Below are 22610 nucleotides of genomic sequence, written 5' to 3' on the forward strand. Positions count from 1 at the left end.
CAAATTGAGCCCGCTACAACCTAAAAATCGCAAGTTGTGTTAATGCGTTAGAGAAATTTGTGGCATTAAAACAAATTTGTGTTAACTTTGACAGCCCTAGATATTTTATAAACTTCCAAAAGCATTTTTCTAAATCCTTGTTTATTTCTGCTCCTTGCATTACATGCTCACTGATGTAGCCTACAGTATGTATGCATGTTTGAACACACACAAGAATCAACAAACTCGAGAATGCCCACATCTATTACGTTATCCATATCTCTCTGTTGTTGCTGCTATAGTTTCTCTTCCTCTGGTTTTAGGGGAGAGGAAAGAAAGACACTCCAGGCAAGAAGCACACCACACTGGTGTGAGCCCTAAATACATGCCATGGGAGAAAACACAAAGTAAAAGAAAAAAAACAGAAGTTTTCATCGAGTTTCCTCAAAGTTTCCTCCTCCTCTGCTCTACTTTCTCAGCTCCCCTCAATCTCTCCTGCCTTTATGATCACCTCCAGGGTTGCGCTGTCACTCTCTATCACCTTTCACCTGTCACCGTTGTGTGTGAGAGCATGTCTACATGCATGTGTTAAAGTGTGCACACATATGCGCCCCTGCGTCGCCATTTGCCGCAATTCCTCCCAAAGTGAAAGGACATATAAGTTGACAGCTTCCTGGCTGTATCAGATGTGACAATTCTCACCCTCCAGCTGCTTTACCTTCCTCTCTCCTCCCCTACTTGCTCCTCCTCAGTCCTGCTGGGCTTCGCCGGGCCCACACACACTTAAATGTGGGTTAGCGCCCACTGACTCAAGGGTTCGGCTATGTTCTGTTTCGGTTTGTCTTTGCGGCTGGTCTGTTTGTCAGGGTGAAGCAAAAATGGTTGACATGTGAAAAGTTGAAAGATTGCCAGCTTTCTATCCGTCATAGCTTGAAGGTGGCATTTCCATTTTTTCAGGCTGTATAAAATAGCTGATTCCAAGATTAACATTTTGTCTGTCACAGTCAAACTCAGTCAAAAGTGAAGTTCACAGGACCAGCAGACACACAGTGAGTTGGCCCCTGTAGCTCCATTTCATCCTTCTCCCAAACTTATAATGGGCCATCTGTCTCCAGCTTCAAACAGGCAAACCAGCTAAAAACAACCCAGATAACTACGCAAGCTACTTGAAAACTTTTAATTCAGCACAAAACTGCATTTCTTCCATTTTCAAGGTGGTTGAATAAAGTGAAATCACTTGGCAGCCTCGGTGCCAGAGGGGAAGGCTACGAGTTAGCTCGTTAGCATGAAAACAAAACCACTCAGATGGTACTTACGTCAAACAGCTGAATAATACCTAAATTAAACTATATAGGGTACTTGAGAACTGAAAAATCCCCCAGGAATCACGTTTCTTTCATTTTCAAGATGGCCTAAAAAAAGGAAAACCACATCCCGACCTCTGTGCTAGAGGGGAAACTAAACAGGTTAAAGCAACTGCACACACGACTGAACAATAACCCAGATAACTATGGGCTATGCAGTAGGCTACTTCAAAACGTATAAGTTACCATAAAATTGCATTGCATTCATTTAAAAGATAGCTGCAAAAACAAAGGAAAACAAATTCCACATGGCAACCTCCATGCTGGAGAGGGGAGGACTGCAAGTTACCTTATTAGCATGAAAACAAAACCACACAGATGCTACCTGCATCAAACAGCTGACTAATATGTGAATGAAACTATATAGGGTACTTGAGGACTGAAAAATCTCCAGGAACCATGTTTCTTTCCGAAGTGTCAGAAAAAAAGAAAAAACACATGCCGACCTCTGTGCTAGAGGGGAAACTAAACAAGTTAGCATGAGAACACAACTGCTCGATATGCAGCCTGCATCTAACAAGTGAATAATAACCCATATATATAAATTGAGCTACTTCAAAACTGATAAGTTACCATAGAACTGCAGTGCAACCTTTTAAAAGGTTGCAAAAACAAAAATAAATCCATATGGCAATCTCTGCACCAGAGAGAAGAAGACTACAAGTTAGCTTGTTGGCATGAAAACAAAACCACACAGATGCTACCTGCACCTAACAGCCAAATAGACTAATAACCCCGAAAACAATAGCTATAGGCTTCTGGATAACTGATAAATCACCATAAGATCAAATTTGTTTTATTTTCAAGGTGGCTGAAAAAATATTAATAGCAACCTTTGTGCTTAGGAGAAAGGCTATAGATTGATACGATACGATACGATATGATACGATACGGTACGGTAAGGTACGGTATGGTACGGTATGATACGGTACAGTAAGGTAAGGTACTACGATACGATACGGTACGGTACAGTACGATACGGTTTGGTATGGTAAGGTAAGGTACGGTATGATACGGTGCAGTAAGCTAAGGAACTACGAAACGATACGATACGATACGATACGATACGATACGATACGATACGATACGATACGATACGATACGGTACGGTTTGGTATGGTACGGTTCGGTATGATACTGTACAGTAAGCTCAGGTACTACGATACGATACGATACGATACGATACGATACGATAAGCCTTATTGATCCCCTGAGGGAAAATTCAGTTGCTGCAGCAGCACAAAGACAGAAATAAGCACAGATACATAGAGAAGTAAAAAATAAAAAAATGAAAAACTAAAGAATTAAAAAAAATAGGAGATACTTTATATACAACTAGCATAAGAATAGAAGTAAAAATATAAACTATACAAGAGCAATTAAAAACAAAGTTACAAGGCAAAGCAATGAGTTTTACCCGTTTACTCTTTTAGCATAAAACCACAACCACTCAGATTCTGCCTGCATCCAACAGCTGAACAATAACCCACATATACTGTAGCTATGTAGGCTACTTGAAAACTGACAAATCACCATATGTGTCATCGTTAATCCTGTTGGTCACGCACATTATAATCACAGCTCTCTACATGTCTAAGAAATGAGCAGTCAGATTTAAATGTACTGTAGGTGTAAATGCCTCATCGCCTTCATGTTTTTTGGGGGCGGTTCAATGACAAAAATCCCTTGAAAAGCATGTTTGACTTCATTTATTTGGTGCACAAATAAATTGCAGAAGTAAGTTTCCATTAACCAAATCGTCAATTTTCTTTTTTAATATAAGGAAATAAATGTTATTCTTGAAAGAACATCTCATCTAAAATACTAATGATAAAAATGTACATGGATTATTGGATGGAAAGAACTGAAGTAACAGCTGTGCCTGACTGGCTAATTCTAGAGAGAGACTCTTGTAAGAACACCTCATTACTCGCCTTATTATGCTCTAGCCTGCCATACTCAGATCCCATTACTAAATATACTTCTAACCCAGTTGTTATTCATTCTTTAAAAATGTGGAAACGATTCAGACAATCCTTCGAGATCTGTGAATTCTCAACACTTGCTCCAATTGTAAAGAACCATGCCTTCCTAGCGCCTTTGACGAATGCCTTTTTCAGTGCTTGGCACAGAAATGGGGTTCGTTCATTTAAAGGAATGTTCATAAATGGCTCATTTGCCTCTTTTGAGCAGATTGTTCAGAAATTCAATATTCCCATGTTACACTTTTTCACATACCTACATATTCGCAGCTTCATGTCTTCAAATATCATTTAATTCCCTTCACAGCCGCTAGACACGCTCCTAGACTCAATCAATGACATCACATCATCCAGAAAGGGAAAGATAGGTGACATATATTCCTTATTAATGAGAGAAAATATGACTCCCTTAAAGATCATCGGGAGGGGGATCTGGGTATTGACATTTTAGACACTACCTGGTCAAAGATGATGAGGGGAATATATTCATCTTCCATATGTATACATACTGTCATGCAGTTTAAAATTTTCTTCTTTAACTTTGTTAAAAAAAATTGTATATGGAATTTCAGAGACATTAGGGCAGACAAAAAACATGTAAAAGCAGAAGTACCAACCCGCTGCAGAAAGACAAAACTACTTCTGTGTGCAAGCTTTTGTGTGTGTATGACTGCGTATGTGTGTGTGTTTAAGATGCAAGTTGTCATCTTCTCACTCTCTATCAGTAATCGTCAGCGACAGCGAAACTGGCTTTAACTGTATGAAAAGAGGGAGCGATGAGTGACAACAGAGGGGGGGAAATAAAGAGATTGTGACACGGAGATATCTGCCACTGCCGTTTTACTTTTTCAGTGGATTATCTCAAAGTTTTGCTTTTATAGATAAATGGCATGAAGGATGGTGTCTAGAAACTGGAGAGAGGCCGGAAGAGCCCAGATCTGTCCCCATATGTGTGTTCGTGAGTGTGTTTCTAGATAGCAGTAGTATCTGTCACTAAAAGTAGTGACTTTTATCTGTCAGTGTTTATTAATCAAGCTCCACAAGCTTCTTTGCCATATAATGGCCATTTTCATACCAGGATATTATCAGAAAAATAAAAGCATACAAACATTTTTTTCATTATTTAACTGGAACCCCAGAGATAAAATGGCATATTTGTGAAAGTGCATTGGCTTGTGCAGTTACAGGATCAATAATGTGTGCATTAAGGCATGAAGAGGACACAAGGATGAACAGGAAACATGTCTACTGTATGTCCTGAGTGTAGATGTACTGTATGTATTCAGGACATTTTACATTAGAGTAATCAATGGGGTCACTCTGCAGTGAGACGGAGAGAGTTACTGTAATATTAGTTGTAACTAATCACGGAGTGTGTGTTCTGATCTGGGAGGAGTAATTGATTGTTACAGGACATTAGCAAAGTCTCATCTCAGTGTGGCTGTAATGTGATGGGAGAACATGGAGGTTCTGATGATCCCACAGATCTCACACACATCGCCGTTACGCAACGTGTTATAGAGTAATGAAGAGTCGCGGGAGATGAGATGAAGGTTACTTATGAAATATATACTGTACATATCACATAGTCGATAAAGTTTTCCCCAACAGCAGAACTTTTTCTCGGTCGCAGAAAAACAGGAATCAGTTTCTGTAAAATCGTTTGTAAAAATTGCAGCACAAATTATCTAATTTACAGCAAAGTTTCCCACATTTTCCAATGCAGTTTCTTGTTTCATTTTCCAAATCATGTCTGCACATAGCAGAGAAAAAAGATTGTTACAGAATCTTAATTCAGGGCAACAAAATCCCTTGGTCTTTGAAGGCATTTACAAGTATCTTGGCTTGTTGAGCTGAGATCCCACGTGGCTTGGACTCATAGCGTGGACCAACCCGGTATCACGCCAGAGGGAGTAATAGACCCGCCTGTCCACCAGAAGATAGTGTGTCAGTGCCACGTTTTGCCTTGCCGAGGTGTGAATATTACATGTTTGTATGAAGGTGCAGTACCAGCAGGGGGCAACAAAGGCTCTTAGTTAGGTTTCGGAAAAACATCATGGTTGACCTTAAAACAAGCACAATACATGCTGAAACAACATAAAATAAGTATGGAAAACACGTCTCAAACGTCACTAAAAAATACAAAAATAACTTAAAAAACAAAACACCAGTCTCGAACAACGATCTCCTGGTTGAAAATCCTGTGTGTGTTGGACCCATCCACCTCCACTCCCGCCCACACACCATAAGCCGTCTTTTTCACTTTTTATTCTCCATCACTAACTGTGATCGTGGCATTTTTACGCAGATGCGTAAAAAACATTGCAGCCAGTACAGACTACATGGCGTGCAAATGACACGCCAAATGCAAAAATGGCATCTTATTGCACGCTTTTGCCTTGCACATTATTGTGTCAATCATACGTCTTTTCGTGCGACCAGGCTGCGTAGACTGGATCGTTTTATGGAGGTAATTGTGATTATATTTGCAAGCATTTTTGTTCAGTTTGACAATGTTTTGTTGAAATATTTTGGGGACTCGAACAAATGTGCATGCAGACTGGCAAACTGGTTGAATATGTGGTCATTCTGGCAACTGATAGCTCAAAAATTCCTAGAGGACTGATTACAGTAAGTTAAAGAATTTTGGCATACGTGACTTCTTTGTGGTAGTATTTGAGAGACGTGCAAAAAAAAAAGCAGCAGCAACAGGATGACAAATTGTAATGACATCATAAAGGTATTGACAATATATGGAAACTGATGCAGGCTGCGATTTATTAACAAACATGCACCTGGTCATTCATTATATCACTGATTTAGACGTTGTCGTTTGAAGCCACCACATGCCTTTACTGTCAATCCATCCCACCCTGTGAGTCTTAATCTTTTAACCAGCTGCACGCCCATCTACACTCTTTCAAAGGCATCCGCAGAAACTCTCATGAAGCTCAGCCAACGCTCCATAAACACTACATAGCCCGGAGACAGGTGCCGTTTTTGTTGCAGATTAAAAGTCCAAATCAGCAAGTTGTTTGAGCGGCGAGCCAAGAGAAGAGTGCGCCGAGGCCCGAGGCTCTGCACGGCAATGAGTCAGAGAGGGGATGAGGAGCAGAGAGAGAGACTGGAGGAGAGGAAGACAAATGATATGGTTTAAAGAGGGAGGGGGGGAGAGAAAGAGACAGATTTAGGGCTGAGTTTAGGTGAGGGGGGGGCAGAGAGAGAAAAAGAATTAAAAAAAACTGAAAGGAAAAAGAATTGAAAACTGAAGAAAAAAGAAGAGAGAAAGCGATTGACATCTCTGCAGAAGAGGAACAGAAATCGTTTCAAATCTTTTTGTTGTGTGATGCAAATGTTTAGGAGGGGATAAATTCGCGTCATAATCTAATGCACACACGCATGCACCGTGTATATAAAAGGATTCACAATAAGATGATTAAGATCTGAATGGATTTGAATGAATGAATATAACACTCAAATTAAGGTTCCACAAATAGAATGTAACTCATAAAAGAGTGATTTTTTGTTATAATTTATCTTTTTGGTGTTTACTTTCTTTTGACATGTCTCATTTATAAATTTAGTTAGTTAGTTAGTAATTTCCTACAACCAAAAAATGATCCAAATTCGACTGTTTTCAGTTCCTTAGATGTGCGTTATCAGTCGTTATAAACCTCATAGATGTGAGTCAGTAGGGGCCTGCTACACCTACTACGTTGTAAAAGTGAAAGCAAAACTTAAAGCCGACACGTTCTGACTAGGGCTGTCAATCGATTAAAATATTTAATTGGGATTAATCACATGATTTTCCACAGCTAATTGTAAAATAAATCGCTTATTTTTGTATCGGTTCAATATGTAAAGGGAGATTTGTCAAGTATTTAATACTCTTCTCAACAAATGAAGTGGACAAATTAGTTTGCTTTATGCACATATTTTATTTATTTATTTATTTATTTATTTATTTATTAATAAATCAATTAACAACACAAAAAAATTACAAATATTGTCCAGAAACCCTCACAGGTACTGCATTTAGCATGAAAAATATGCTCAAATCATAACATGGCAAACTGCAGCCCAACAGGCAACAACAGCTGTCAGTGTGTCAGTGTGCTGACTTGACTATGACTTGCCCCAAACTGCATGTGATTATCATAAAGTGGGCATGTCTGTAAAGGGGAGACTCGTGGGTACCCATAGAACTTGAATTTTCATTCACATATCTTGAGGTCAGAGGTCAAGGGACCTATTTAAAAATGGCCATGACAGTTTTTTCTCACCAAAATTGAGCGTAAGTTTGCAGCGTTATATAACCTCCTCTGCGACACGCCAGCATGACATGGTTGGTACCAAATTATGGATTCCTTAGGTTTTCTAGTTCCATATGATGCCAGTATCTTCACTCTTGCTTTAAATCCCGCTACAATCTCCGAAACATTGAATAGTGGCCGGGCCTAATGGTAGTCCGTCTGATTAATGCCTTAAAATGGCGCTAAAATGAATTTGCTTCAAGTTATTATTATCACATTAACTTTGACAGTCCTAGTTCTAACACATTGTAAAACTGAAACGTTACGTTTTGAACACAAACGAAACAACTTGTTTAGGTTTACACATCAAAACCACTTAGTTAAGTTAAGGGGAAAAGATCATGTTTTGGCTTAAAATATCTACGTTTGAAAAGTGAAAGTCGTCGCTGTCGTCTTCTTTCATTCCTTCATTTGGTGATCGCCCATGTGAATCGATGACAAAACCTACTAGTTGGTGTAGCAGGCCCACACACTGACCCACATCTATGAGGCTAATAACCACTGACAACGCCCATTTAATGACCTGATAACAGTCTAATTGGCTGAAAAATACGCCCAGAAATATACCATTCGCGGCTATATTTATAATACAATTACTATGTTTTAAGAATGATTATTACTACTGGTCTTGGGAGTCAAATACAAAGGTCATGCATGCAAACACTGTACACACATGTACCATTTGTCTACATGACATACTTGTGGCTGATAAAACAAGCATGATTATGATATCTGACACTGAAACAGCCCCGCAGGGGACACGTTCTGTGACACTATGACTCCCTGAGATCACCACACACACAAACACTTTGTAGACGATCAGAGAAGTAGCCAAAGGGACTCACTTTTCTATTTGGCAGGTTGAAGTGTGAACAAGCTGCCCCAGGTCAGGTCGGTCATACTTGTAGTCGTGTGTGTTTTGTGTACCTGTACATATCTGTGTGTGTGTGTGTGCGTGTGTGTGTGTGTGTGTGTGTGTGTGTGTGTGTGGTAGAAGGAGCGAAACACATGAGCTTCGTTAGCGAAACAGAGGCACCAGTGTTTGAATTATTGATCAAGGGAGTGAATACCATCAACACTGTAAATTCAGCATATGCACAGGGAGCGGAAATGTGTTTATTCAAAGTGATGAGTATGCCTGTGTGTGTATGCCTGTGTGTGTGTGTGTGTATGGGTGTGTGTGTGTCTGAGATGCTGTCACTCCTTTGCATTTCTTGCATCCAAACACAACAAGCCCTGAGTCCAAACATGACCATATTGCAAGAAATCTTGCCCGTATGTCGCTCATCTAAAAGGCCTCTAGTCAAATACAGCTGACTGGAATTTATCGTAGAGGACACACAACAAAACGCAGCTTGAAGATGAGCCACTTTCAATGAAAATGTGTCTTGGCGAGCACAAACTGACAAAACTAAAACCAGTAATTAGGGATGTTGACTATGAAATGAAATGCAGTAGAAAAAAAAAACTCTTCCTAAATTTAAAGTCACACGACAGAAATCGTTTAAAAATAAAAGCAGCGGCTTCCGTTGTCTCACACATGGACCGCAACACCTGATTCCTTTTCTACCAAATCTAACTCATAACCATTGCTAGAAATGGTCAACTCCTTGACATAAGTGTATGGACCGCCCAATATTGTAGAGCAAAACAAAGGCAAACTAGAATTCAACTCGTGGTTGTATGCCTCCTCCAATCAGTCAAGTTGCAGTTTACATCCATGTCTGTCCAAAATGTCATCACTTCATCATTTTATCCTTTTAAACATTGTCATAATTAACGCATGAATTCTTGAGTTATGGCCAAAAACATGTTTTGTGAGGTCACAGTAACCTTGACAACCAAAATCCAGTTCATCCTTGAGTCCAACTGTGCGTTCCAATACCCACACTATCATACTATTTAGTATGCCAGAAAAAGATTTAGCATGTCCCAATACATAGTATGTCAAATGCAGTATGCCAAAACTACCAGGATGTCCTATTACATCCGGTCGCATTTTGCAGTATGCAAGCCAGCATGCTTTCCTGGCTATTCTGACCCACTATGCTCTGTGCAGTGGACATACTGTATGAGCAACAGGGTCAAAGTTTAAGACACAATGTTATGACAGAGTTGTATACATGTAAGGATAGCTGCAGTGTGATTATAGCCCAAGTGGACATGCCAAATTTGAAGAAGTTCCATCCAGACGTTCCGGAGATATCGCGTTCACAAGAATGGGACGGACACACGGACGGACGGACAATCCGAAAACATAATGCCTCCGGCCACGGCTGTCAAAATGGCTTTAGAAGTTCGCTGGCTATTGATATGACTGTATGCACATGTGACTTCTGTTAATCTCTGTTATACCTCACTGCACACCCCACAGATGTACTTCCACACCACCACCTCTTTTCAAACTTGATACATAACCACAAACACACACATTCACACACAGGCAACCTCCACTCATAGTGAGAACACGCTCCCCTGGGATGAGAAGATGCACTGTAAATCAAGTGCTGGCATGTGTGTTGTAGTAGGGGGTGGAGGGGATGTTCCAGCTGTTCAGAAAAGCCCTATCAGGGGACCAACTATACACATCTGGATAACAGATGATGTTTGTTACTGCCAGACAGATGTGAATTCCAATGTGAACATATAATGTCATCACATTTTATTGATTTTCAAGTTGAAGGATGATATGTTAAAGCAGCAGTTGGAGCAAATATGATTAAAAAACGGTCACTATATCCTGACAGTAGTGCATGAGACAGGTAATCTGAAAAAAATCATGTGCCTCTGTGTACTCCGGTACTCCTAATGGCATCCGCAAGATTTCACAGACCGAAGGAAAACAACCAAAGTCTCTCGTCACCGGCTAGATCTTATAAAGCCTGAAAACAGAGCCATGAGGAGGTGCAGAAGTCTGGTTTTCTCTCAGAACACTTAAATTACAAAATGCTGAAAGGTTATTATAGATTTTTTGCCCAATGATGGCAAAAACATTCTACAGTAATCAGGGCTCATACAAGTTGAGCACTAATTTACGTTCAGTGTGTGTATGTGTTGTTCTCCAGGACACTGACAGACCTGCTGAAGCAGCAGGGAGCTGAGGTGAGCTCGGTGGACAACGCCGCGTCCAGTTCGCCCAGCGGAGGGAGAGCCAACGGCATTTCAGCCAGGATGCTGCGCAGCAGGAGTGGTGAGTACTGAGAGAGAGCGTGCACGCTCATACACACAGGTAAATTCAGGGTAAAATACAATATACTACCAGTGCTACTATCCGAAGTATAGAAAACCTGTATGTGCTGGTGTAAGTGAGAAAAATACAGTGTGTGTGTGTGTGAAGTCAGTGAGAATCACACTCCCATGCCAAATATATATATATTTATATAAAAAAAAGACAAAATGACTGTTTGATGTTTCTCTTTTTCTCTATTTGCATAATGTACGGTCACACATGCAGTGAATTTCACTCCATTCAATTTCCATGACAGAAGAGATGAAATTCCATCCATCCATTATCTAAACCCGCTTATCTAGTGCAGTGTATCAGTTCCAGGCTGATGTGAGCTGGGATAGTCTATCACAGGACTAACACATATTGTACAGACAGACAACCATTCAACATTGAAAATTCTCACATTCATATCCAACAGATTTTTAGGGTCCTGAGGGTAAACTGTTTAAATGTAGAAACTTAAAAAAAAAAAAAGTAGGATACTGGTGAAAAAAAAGCCTAAAAGCATAAAAACAGCAAAAACCCAGTTGGTTTCTTTGGTTAAGACTTTGTTCGTAATACAGACAGAGAGAAAACTCCCAGAGCTCCCTTGACTTTATTTAAAAAATGTAGGGAAGAAAGTGAAAAACACATCACTGGCTATCTACTGCTGCTGTTCCCCAACTGAATTCAGACAATAGAAATTATGCCAGATTTTCTTACACCACATAACGCAAGACAAACAACCCCTATCTTACTTTTATTTCCACAAACACACTAACACTTTATCTCTCAGATGATCTCCAGTGTCTTGTTTCAGTTCTTTATTCTGATATTTCAACTAAATAGGGAGAGGAAGACACAAAAAGTGTCAAGCTAGGCTTTTTAATTTGTTGCTATGGAGACGAACTTCATTGTTTAGTTTCACTAACCTCACAAACCCAGGCTGTGTTCAAAATCACATACTAAGTACTGCATACTAACGCACTGCATACTACATACTCAATGAGTATGTACTGCATACTGCCTACTAAATAGAGGATGAGTCCTGGGATGACGTATTTTTGTAGGCCAACCAGGAAGTGAGCATCGCCCTGGTTCCCTCAACAAAAAGCCAATTGGATTCTTCCATTAGGTTTTAGATTATTGCAGAAAATAATCCCTGTGGCAAACAAACGTTTATGATACTTACACGTTTTGTTCAGCAAGATAACCTTCACTAATGAACACCACTTTTATGATTTTTGAAATGTGAATGCGATCACCAGAAGTAAAAAGCTTACGTTAATGTAAGGCTATAAACAGACTACACCACGGTCGCATGAACGCAGGTATACACAACGAGGCTGTAAAGGCAAACGAGTTGGTGTGATGACGTTTAATAGTCTCATTTAGCCACTTGTTAGCAACCGCCTTTTTTTTTTTTTTTTTAGAATATTTTATTTTCAAATTTTTTAGTTCACCAAATATACAAAACATATAAAACACAAACAAACTCACACAAACATGGCTCCAAATTCCCTCCCTATCCCACCCACATACAAACTGATAAATAACCATACTCAAGAGGAAAAGGCTAGTTAAATATCAATTAAATTAAAAAGGATAAAAAAAGAAAAAACAAATTAAATATACAAATAAAGAAATCATAAATAACGAGATGCAGTGTTCTGACTTATTCAGATGTCTAATGATGTATCAAGTCTGATAATTTGGTTATATCAAATCCGATATACTGTAGGTGTTGGCAAGGAGTCCATATAGGTTAAATAGGGTTGCCAAATCTTCAGAAAGGCGTTGTATTCATTTCTAAGAGTATATGTGATCTTTTCAAGTGGAATGCAGCTGTTCATTTCTAAAAGCCATCTAGATGTGAGGAGATGGGAATCAGACTTCCATGTAATTGCTATAGATTTTCTGGCAATGCATAGAGCTATTTCTAAAAAACCTTTATTGAAAATTTCTTAAAAGGTGTACTGATTCCATAATAAGCAAATTTGCGGATCCAATGGGAAGATAAATCTTGTAGGTATTGTCATAATGTCAGAGAAGTCCTGCCAAAAGATATTAAGTTTTGTACATGACCAGGTTCATTGCAAAAACGAGCCCTCCTCTATACCACATCTAAAACACATATTTGATATCTCAGGTCTATATTTATGCAATCTTTAGCAAACCGCCTTTTTTAAGAGACATAAAAGCTTCAAAGTGGGGTATTTATTGTTATAGATATTATATGATCTAGTATACATCTGGGCATTTCTCGCGTACACAAAATATTATAATATATAATTATAATACTATAATACATACTATGCAGTGTGAACATACTCAATTTTACATCATACTTAGTATGAATAGTATGTTAGTATGTGATTTAGAACACAGACCCAGACTACATTTTCTGACTCTGCAATGAGATTAAAATCTGGAAAACACCCCGAAGCAGGAAGCTGTCAATCATCTATTGTGCAGCTTGCTTAAAATCTGACATCAATGAAGTAAATTAGTTTCTTTTCTGCAATATATATTTATATATATATTTATTTAATTGAATTTTTTTGTAGCAGCTGTAGATGACTGCCAGAAACCTCCCTTTCATTTTGGGTTAGTTTGGTTTAATTGACACAGTTTTTCAGTGCTGCTGGCTGTTGTATGGACATCAAAATATTTGCCATCCACACGCATGTTTTCACTCAGATTCAACGCAGAACAATGTACAGGGCGTTTTTTTAATGTTACACATTGTTGGCACTGGCTGGTGAGACTCATTTAGGTATAGGGCTGAGAGGAGAGGACGGAGTGAGAGAATTGAACAGCAGAGCATCTTCATCTATAAGTAGAACACATGCTTGTTGCACGTGCAACACACGTACACTGTCTAATTAGTATGTTAATGTAAGCAGGCTGCACCCCTACAGGCGGCATGTGCCATTTTCCGTACATTCACTATATACATGCAGACACAGCAGTCTACATATAACACAGGTACATGCCACTCTAAAGAATGAAGGGTAAGAGTGTCATCATATTTTTTAATGTTTGGACTGTAAAAGTGCAACTGATGTGTGTCCCCATGTGTGTGGATTAGTGTGCCTTTTTTTCGTGCGTTTGCATGTGAACATGTGAGTGTGCATGGGTGTGTGTGTGTGTGTGTGTGTGTGTGTGTGTGTGTGTGTGTGTGTGTGTGTGTGTTAGAGGGAGGGAGAGGGGTGTTTGATATGAGAGGCCCCCTGCTGAGAGCATCTCTCATCTCTTGCTATGAAGAATTTCACACACTGCTAATGACATGATATGACATACTGCATGTGGCGGAGAGCGTTTCATTGATCATAAGTCACTTAAAAAAAGAGGGAAACGGCTGTTTGTTGGGCAGCAGCCTTATTGTTTCATCTCCTGAGTAACGGTCGCTTGTGGCCGGAGAGCCCGTAGTACAGTAATAAGCACTGAAGTGGATGCACAAGACTATCTATCGAGTTGTGATGGAGTGAATAGAAAAAGGGAGTCAAGTGGCTGGTCTGTAATACTCAGATACTACACATACTTCATGCCCCTGCAGTTATCAAATCATAAATATTAATGGACACATATCAGTTAATCTCAGCAGCTAAAATGATCTCTGCTGGCTGATTGGAAGAGTGATGAAATTACCTGCTTGTTATTCTTGGTTGGAAGGAAAATCTACAGAGGTACGGTGAGACGTATGCAGGTATTGACATTTGGATCCATGGGAAGTGCAGCTTTCAGACAGTATTGGGCACGTTACTTAGAAAAATGACTTATTACATATTATTCATTGAAAGATTAATTATATTACTTTACTAATTATTCAACAGCAAAGCAATTAGTTACATTACTTGTGACTTAACTGTTTACACAAGTGACATATTCCTTACTTAAAGGAGCAGTGTGTAGGATTTTAGTGGCATCTAGCTGTGGGGTGGCAGATTGCAACCAACTGAGTACCCCTCCGCTCATCGTCTCCCTTTCTAAGCGCGTTGGAGAACTATGGTGGCCGTCATCTAACGTAAAAAATGTGAAAGGCTCTCTCTAGAGCCAGTGTTTGATTTGTCTGTTCTGGGCTACTGTAGAAACATGGCGAACTCCATGAAGACGACCCGCTCCCTGTATAGATATAAAGGACTCATTCTAAACACAACGATTCTTAATTTCAGTTGATACTGATGAAAACATAGTTATGAATATTATATTCCATTTCTGCCAATAATTCCCCCTAAATCCTAAACGCTGGTCTTTTAACATGTGTAGAAACAAAAAGAAACATTGTGGTTTCACAAGCAGGCCGCCTACATTTTGAAGGTATTTACTGACTATGCACAGCTAACGATAGCTTAGCCACGTTGATTCCTGAATGTAGGCTTACCAGTGACTAATATTAGCAAGCCAGCAAACAAACCTTTCCTTTTCAAGTGTATACAGGCCTTAAGAACACACAACATATGTGTATGAATAGCAATATAAGGCGCACAAATAGTATGACATTACACCGACATTTCGTGTGTCCTGAGGACGCATTTTAGGCTTTTTGCGCGTCATTGTCATTTTTGTCATTTGCGTGCCACTTTTCGCAGATCATTTTTACGCCACACAACAAAACTACAGTAACATCCGCAGTTAAATTGAGGCAACAAAACCACTTAATTCATTTTAGGAATTGGTCTGGCTTTAAAATAAGTAAGTAAACTAAGAAAAATATGTACAGAAACAACATAAGTACGGAAAACACATCACAAATGTCACTAAAAAACATGACAAACGTCACTATTGTAACATACAAAATAAAACACCTGTGTCGAACACCGATCTTCTGGTTAAAAGTCCTGTGTTTGTTGGACCCATCCACCTGCCCTCCCGCCTGCCATAAGGCAATCTTTCTCAATTTTAATTCTACGTCACTAGCTCTGATCGTAGCATAGTTACGCAGAGCATTTACATTGTAGTCAGTACAGACTACATGGCGTACAAATGGCACGCCAAACGCAAGAAAGGCATTCTTATTGCACGCTAAATACCTTAAATATATACCTAAATACGCATTATCATGTCATTCATACGTCTTTTTGTGCAAACGGGCTGGTCCTCTAAATCCAGAGCTGTAATTTTTTACACTTCTCATTGCTGAAAAAAAGAAATCACATTACTGCCCAACACTCCTCTGCTTTTTCTCTCAGTCTCTTTCCAAATAATTACTACATATGGGCTTTTCAGTCGCTCCTACACCCTACCAAGTTTCCTTCCTTCCACTTTTCTAGCTTTTTTCTCTGAGCTCACTCCAGCTGTTCCTCCTGTTGCTGTGCTCAAAAAGGCTTAAGTCTTATTTAGTTGTCGACAGCGTAGTGGGAAATTAAAAATCTCCCATCGCTGAGAACCACCCACTGCTTTGTGATTGACACCGTCATCCTGCAGCTTCTGGAGGGCCAGACGTCCTAAAACTAAGACATGGTGGAGTCTTTCAAAGAAGCCAGCATGCACAGAAATGTTGAGTGAATGAAAAAACTATAAGTAAATGTAGGCGTGGGACATGAGTGAGTCCACTTCTTAATGTGAAGTGACAGTGTAGCGAAAGGCAGGGGACCTGGCAGAGAAATCAGGGTTGATGATGATACCTATTGATGCTAATGAGTTCCATATTTATGCACATTACACCCGCTTCTTCCGAGAGGAGGAAAATGTCCACTGGCTGTTTGCGATCAATAAAAACAGATGGTAAAAAAACTTTGTCCAGCGGGCTGCTTCGTGCCAATAAAACAAACAAAATCCTCATCCTCATATCACATCTGAACTCCCTATGACAGGTATTGTTTGGAGGGAAAAAAGTTAACTTAGAAGTCATAACTTTGCCCGAAGACTGTTGTATAACTCATCTCCTGAAAGCTGTATTGTTTTTGGTCATCGAACGGTTTTCAGAAAACTCACAGGTTGACATTTGAAGGTCGACACGTCAGCGCTTCACATCATGAATCACCCCCCTCCGTGACCAGGGTTGACTCGTGTTGCTTTATTTGTTGCTTTTAGATACCGAGACTGTGAATTTAAGCTGGCACACGCTGTATGATGGGTATGCAAATGCAAAATGTAATGCAAAATGTTGCCTAATTGAGCCACCGGACAAAGTGGAACACTAGATAGATTGCCAGGGCAAAAACAGATGAACAGTATTGGTTTTTCCATAGTAGACAAGATGGCAGGCAGAGGCCTTTGGAAAAAGTAATGCTGTTTACACGGAGTAATTAAACACATTTGAACTGATTGGAGGCAAGTGTTAAAAGGCCTGCTGCCGTTCTCTCTGTGGCTGCCGTTCACTTTAAAGCCAAACTACGTAACTGTTGGAAAAAAGAAATGACAATATCTTCCACTTACAAATGAAAAGTTTAACTTAGAAGCAATAAAACACACCGTTGTATAGTTCAACACTTCAACACTGGGTTTTGCTGCTACAGCCTTAACTAGTCTGGTATGACCATTAGCTTGTGGTGGCTAATGTTAGCTAACTTTGGATAGATATCGGTGTGTAACTGACATCAGGCTACTGAGTACACACATTACTTTATAGGATGTTACCATAGAGTGTATATAAGAAGTGGACGTAGTCACAGTGGCGTCATCCATTGGTTTGTGGACTGCCGTTTCAAAGCTTCGAGTTTGGCATTTTGTCCGTCACCATCTTGGTTTTTGTTTTTTGCAACCAGAAGTGACACGAGAGGGTGGAGCTAAGTACAACTGAACGCTGAATAAGACATTTTTAGGCGACCAAAATGTTACAATTAACTTTCATGAACTGAAAACACACTGTGAAAGAGTTAAAGTTGTAAGACAAAAACACACCCAGACCGGACAACGCCGTGGTAGCGACCTGTTAATCACAAGGTAGCCACGCCCTAAAGCATGCCCTGCTTTATGGTCTATTTGACTCTAAATGGGACCATAATTTACTAAATGAACTTCATGCTGTATTGAAGAAGACTTGGAACTAGCGATTGAGACCATAAACTCATGTTTACAACTTAACTTCTTTTTGCAACCAGAGGAGTCGCCCCATGTTGGTTGTTAGAAAGAATGCAAGTTTAAGGCACTTCCGCATTGGCTTCACTTTTCAGACCTGGAAGTTGCCCCCCTGTATGTTACCGGATGCTTTGGCATTAGCATTTACTATTATCCTCCAGTTGTCACAGTGAAATGAAAAATATGTTTTCTATCCAGCTGTGTCCCTGTGTTGATTAGTCATTTGTCACTTTTTAGACTCTAAATGTGTGTCAAAAAAAAAGTTTTGAGTATGTTAACATCAAAATTCCTTGTTTTTCCCCATTAAATTGTAGTAGTATCTTTTTAAGACTATTTTGAAGCCATGCCCACATTTGAGCGATCCAATCAAATCTGATGGATTTTATTTAAATTCCTCTGGTAACTGAGCCGCATCCACATATTACAGGCCCGGTCACATGTGCGCGAAATTAACATTCGCCTCCCGTTCACTTCCATGGAGTTCAACTTTGGTGAACTTTCAGGCAAATATCGCCTCGGCAGGTGATCACCCTAACTCAGAAATACAGTACGTCACAACACTAAAGACGCTCTAACTTACGTTTCACTGTGACTTTAACGGTTAGAAATGCCAAAAACTCAGAATGAATCAGAATTTCTGTTTAGATTTACATGAACCATCAGCAGCTAGTGTTAACTGAGGACAAGAGTCAAATATTAGGCCTAAAAGTCTCCAACAAACATGACTCATTGCAGAGAGAAAGCTTGAAGCGAAAAGCGATGACCTATTTATCAAAGACGACTGCAGAAGTAACATGACCCAGTAGCAAATCACTCTTCCTAACACACATTTCACCTTTTTTTCTTCTTATACCCCGGCTGTCAGAAGAGTTGCTTTTTGAGCGCTATAGTCTCCTCCAAAATGTTTTCCTGCACTCTTAACTCTTCCCCCGGGGGTCATGAGAGGCAAACTACTTATTCTTGTAAATTAATGATCTCAGTTTGAATCTTTGCTCCCCTGCTCGTGTCATGTTGATTATTCTGACATGTGTACGACCAACTCAGCAGATCACGAAGTGAGGATTATTAAGTATGTAAGGGTGGGAGAGGGTTGTGTTTGTCTGCTCTGATTTTGCTGCAGTAAATGATGATGAACACAGACTTTCACATATATGATCTCACTGATGACAGACGCGGTACACACTCTCGCTTTATTCTCTGCACTTAAGTGTGCTTACACGTACCGTCACTCTCTCTCTCTCTCACACTGACACACGGGGACGTTCTGATTTTATCATGGTGATGATGGACGCCAAGCAATGCACTCTCTCCTTTGTCACTTTCCCCACGGCACTTAAGACTGCTTTCATGTGTCGTTTCACACACAAACACACACTCGGAGGACACGCCGTACACAGCGACACGTGTTGACCTCCTCACTGCTTTTCTCTGTGTTTCACGGTCATGAGCATGCACAATAGCACGCCAGTGCAAACAGAAGCAGATGGCATAGGTGTGTGTGTGCACTTATTTGTGTGTGTGAAAGAGAGAGAGAGAGAGAGAGAGAGAGAGAGAGAGAGAGAGAGAGAGAGAGAGAGAGAGAGAGAGAGAGAGAGAGAGAGAGAGAGAGAGAGAGAGAGAGAGAGAGAGAGAGAGAGAGAGAGAGAGAGAGAGAGAGAGAGAGAGAGGATCCCATTGCATCAAAAACTCCTTTAACTCCTCCTAAAAACTTTAACTCATCTTAAGTTGCTGACCTGAAAATGAATCTACTTGTCATCATTAGTGCTTCTCTTAAAACTCAGTTAACTACTTCCAGTCAAGCCGGGAAAATATTCAGCACAGTGTAATAAAATGACACTGTTATTTTATTGATAACCTAGTACACACTGCACATGATGAGAGAAAAAGATATCCTTCTTTTCATCTAAAAAAAAAAAAAAAAAACTGTTAATCAGATAATGTTTGATGTCCGAACCGTATTGTTTTATTATTTATTATGAAGTTTTGTCTTTTTTGAAAATGAAAAAATACAGAGTAGCCAACAGTTCTGCCACAATCAGACGAATACTTTGTTGGTTTTCTTATTCTTTCCTTATTTATTTCTACCTTTTATAAAGAAAAGATGGCCACCTTTATAGAGCATCACTGAGTTGCAGAGAGAGATTGGCTGATAGGACGTATTCATATATGAACTGATATTAAAGGCAATTTTGTTTCTTCCATGGTGTCCATGTAACGGTTAATCAAAGTCGTCCTCAAAAGACAGACTTTTACATGAGACGTAACAAGTAATACCACTTCTTTAAAGATACAGTGTGTAACATTTAGGGGGCTCTATTAGCAGAAATGGAATATAATATTAATAAGTATGTTTTCTTTAGTGTAAAATCACCTGAAACTGAGAATCGTTGTGTTTTCGTTACCTTAGAATGAGCCGTTTATATCTACATAGGGAGCGGGTCCTCTTCACGGAGCCGGCCGCCATGTTTCTACAGTAACCCAGAACGGACAAACCAAACACTTGATCTAGATTAGGGATGTACCGATCCGACTTTTTCAGTCCCGATACCATTAGCGCTACCTGGGCTTTGGGTATTGCCGATATCGAGTACTGATCCGATACCAGTGTTTAATTAATAAGCTGTATGCCTCACTGTGTGGAAGTAACTGGGATCATCCTCCTATGTGTAAGGCGACATCAGGCTTGACTTAAACATTGCTTTTCTAACTTTGTAAAACAAAATATGACCAATAAATACATAGATTTAAATGTATTTAATTGTTCTTTATTATTAAAATAACAAGGCAAAAGTGAGCATGGCTCACATACCCCCGCTCACTGCTTGACTCCTACTAAAGTAGGGCCAAAGGTTTTGCCTTGTAATTGAAGTCGAAAAAATACAGTTTTTGGCCAAAATTTAAAAGATTTTGGGCACCCTGGACTTCCCAAAACAGGAATTGAAATTGCAGCATATAATATATTTAGTATATAAACACAGAATTGAATTTAAAAGATCAGTCCCTGTGTCCCTGAGCCAGTATCGGCCCGATATCCGATCGAGTATTGGTATCGGTGCATCCCCACTCTAGATAAAACCATTCACATTTCCAGATCCTACACACTGCACCTTTAAGCAATATTTTAAGGAATTAACTTTTTCATTAAGTGGGATATTCTCACTCTCTCCACATGGACATCCCCTAATACTTTGTGATATGCAGTGGTGGAAAGTAACTTAATACATTTACTCAAGTACAATTGTGAGGTACTTGTACTTTACTTAAGAATATACTACTTTGTACTTCTACAAAATTATTATAATAATAATATTATAATACAAAATATTGTACTTTTTACTTCACAACAAATCAGACTTAAATTACTAGTTACTTTGATTTAACATACAAAACATATGATCAACTTCTTAAACATGTGTTGAAGTATGTTAGTATAAAGGCCTGGCATGCACTCACTGGTGTTTTCAGTTATGTTGCTGATAAGATTTTTGCATAGTAAGCACTTTTGCTTTTGATACTGTAAGTACAGTTTGCTGGTAGTGCTTTTACTCAAGTACGATTTTGAATGCAGGACTTTTACTTGTTATAAGAGTATTTTTACACTGTGGTATTACTACTTTTACTTAAGTAAAGGATCGGCGTACTTCCACCACTGGTGATATGCCTGAGTAACACACACATGTGACCGCCTCCAGTCCACTCTGGACCAAGTCGTTCTCTTCGTCCCTCAGATGTGTCAGCCTGTTTCTAAACTCCTGAATCGTTTAGACAGAATGATACAAAGGAAGCCTGATCTTCTCCGTTGTACACCTCAATCGACCGCTGCCTGCAATTCCCACTGAGAGAGAAGATATTACATAACTCATTAAGCAGCATTTCTGTCCTCTTGCTCTGCGCTTAAAAGATCCCGATGCCAGACGTTCACTCGGTGGTGCTTAATGGAGAAATTAATATGTGCAGCCATGCTGGAGTTTTAAAATCCACAACCCCCCGAACCAGAACCTCTCCTAATTCCCCCAGTTCCTGTTTTATGTATTGGCTTGCACACACACACACTTACATACTTACTTCATTACGCAATCATTCAAACCTTGTACCCCAAAAGAGGGTTTGGCCAAGCAGACGGACTCATTAATTGGTCTTGTTAGTATTTCTGCGTGCGTGTGTGAGCGAGTGAGTGAGTGAGTGTATGTGCACATGGGCATGAGGACATCAGCATGGGCATCATGTGTACCACTTCCTGTAAAATTAAGGCACAAAATGGTAAAAAGTTAGTTGAATTTTTTAGAAAATCAAAGCAAATTTCTTATTTTCTCCAAAGCTCAATGCAAAATTGTGCTAAGAATCTTCTTTGGTAGCCTGGGTACAGCTAAAGGCTTGTCCACACTAAAAGATTTTTCAAATCTTAACCGATTTTGAAAATGTGAGAGACCCCACACATAACGACATGTTATGATAAATAAAACAGTTTTGTTCCTATAGTGTGTGGTGAGCAACTATTTGGCCAAAACAGCACACCACACACTAACAGATTCCACTCATGAACAACCACTCCTGACTCAACAAAATGTGAATCTCGCAAAATGTCTCGCAATCAAATGTGACTTTAGTGTAAACAAACATAACGGACAGGCAGTAGTTTGTTTTTGCACTAATTTGTACTGAAAATTCACGAAGAAAAAATTAAATGAATGGATGACGTCATGTTAAATTAACGCTTGTGTTGTCGCCACAAATCAATAAG

The 22610-nt window shown here is 39.5% G+C and overlaps 1 protein-coding gene across 1 annotated transcript in view; it reads left to right on the forward strand.

Moving 5' to 3' along the window:
• shisa8b (shisa family member 8b) overlaps positions 1-22610 on the forward strand; it is a 43741-nt gene that overhangs the window by 9242 nt on the left and 11889 nt on the right. Inside the window, exon 3 of the mRNA XM_074619924.1 lies at positions 10704-10828. Within this exon, the coding sequence (XP_074476025.1) occupies positions 10704-10828 (125 nt within the window). The remainder of the gene's footprint in view (positions 1-10703; positions 10829-22610) is intronic.

The sequence above is a fragment of the Sebastes fasciatus genome, chromosome 20 (genome assembly GCF_043250625.1).
Source record: "Sebastes fasciatus isolate fSebFas1 chromosome 20, fSebFas1.pri, whole genome shotgun sequence".
NCBI lineage: Eukaryota > Metazoa > Chordata > Actinopteri > Perciformes > Sebastidae > Sebastes > Sebastes fasciatus.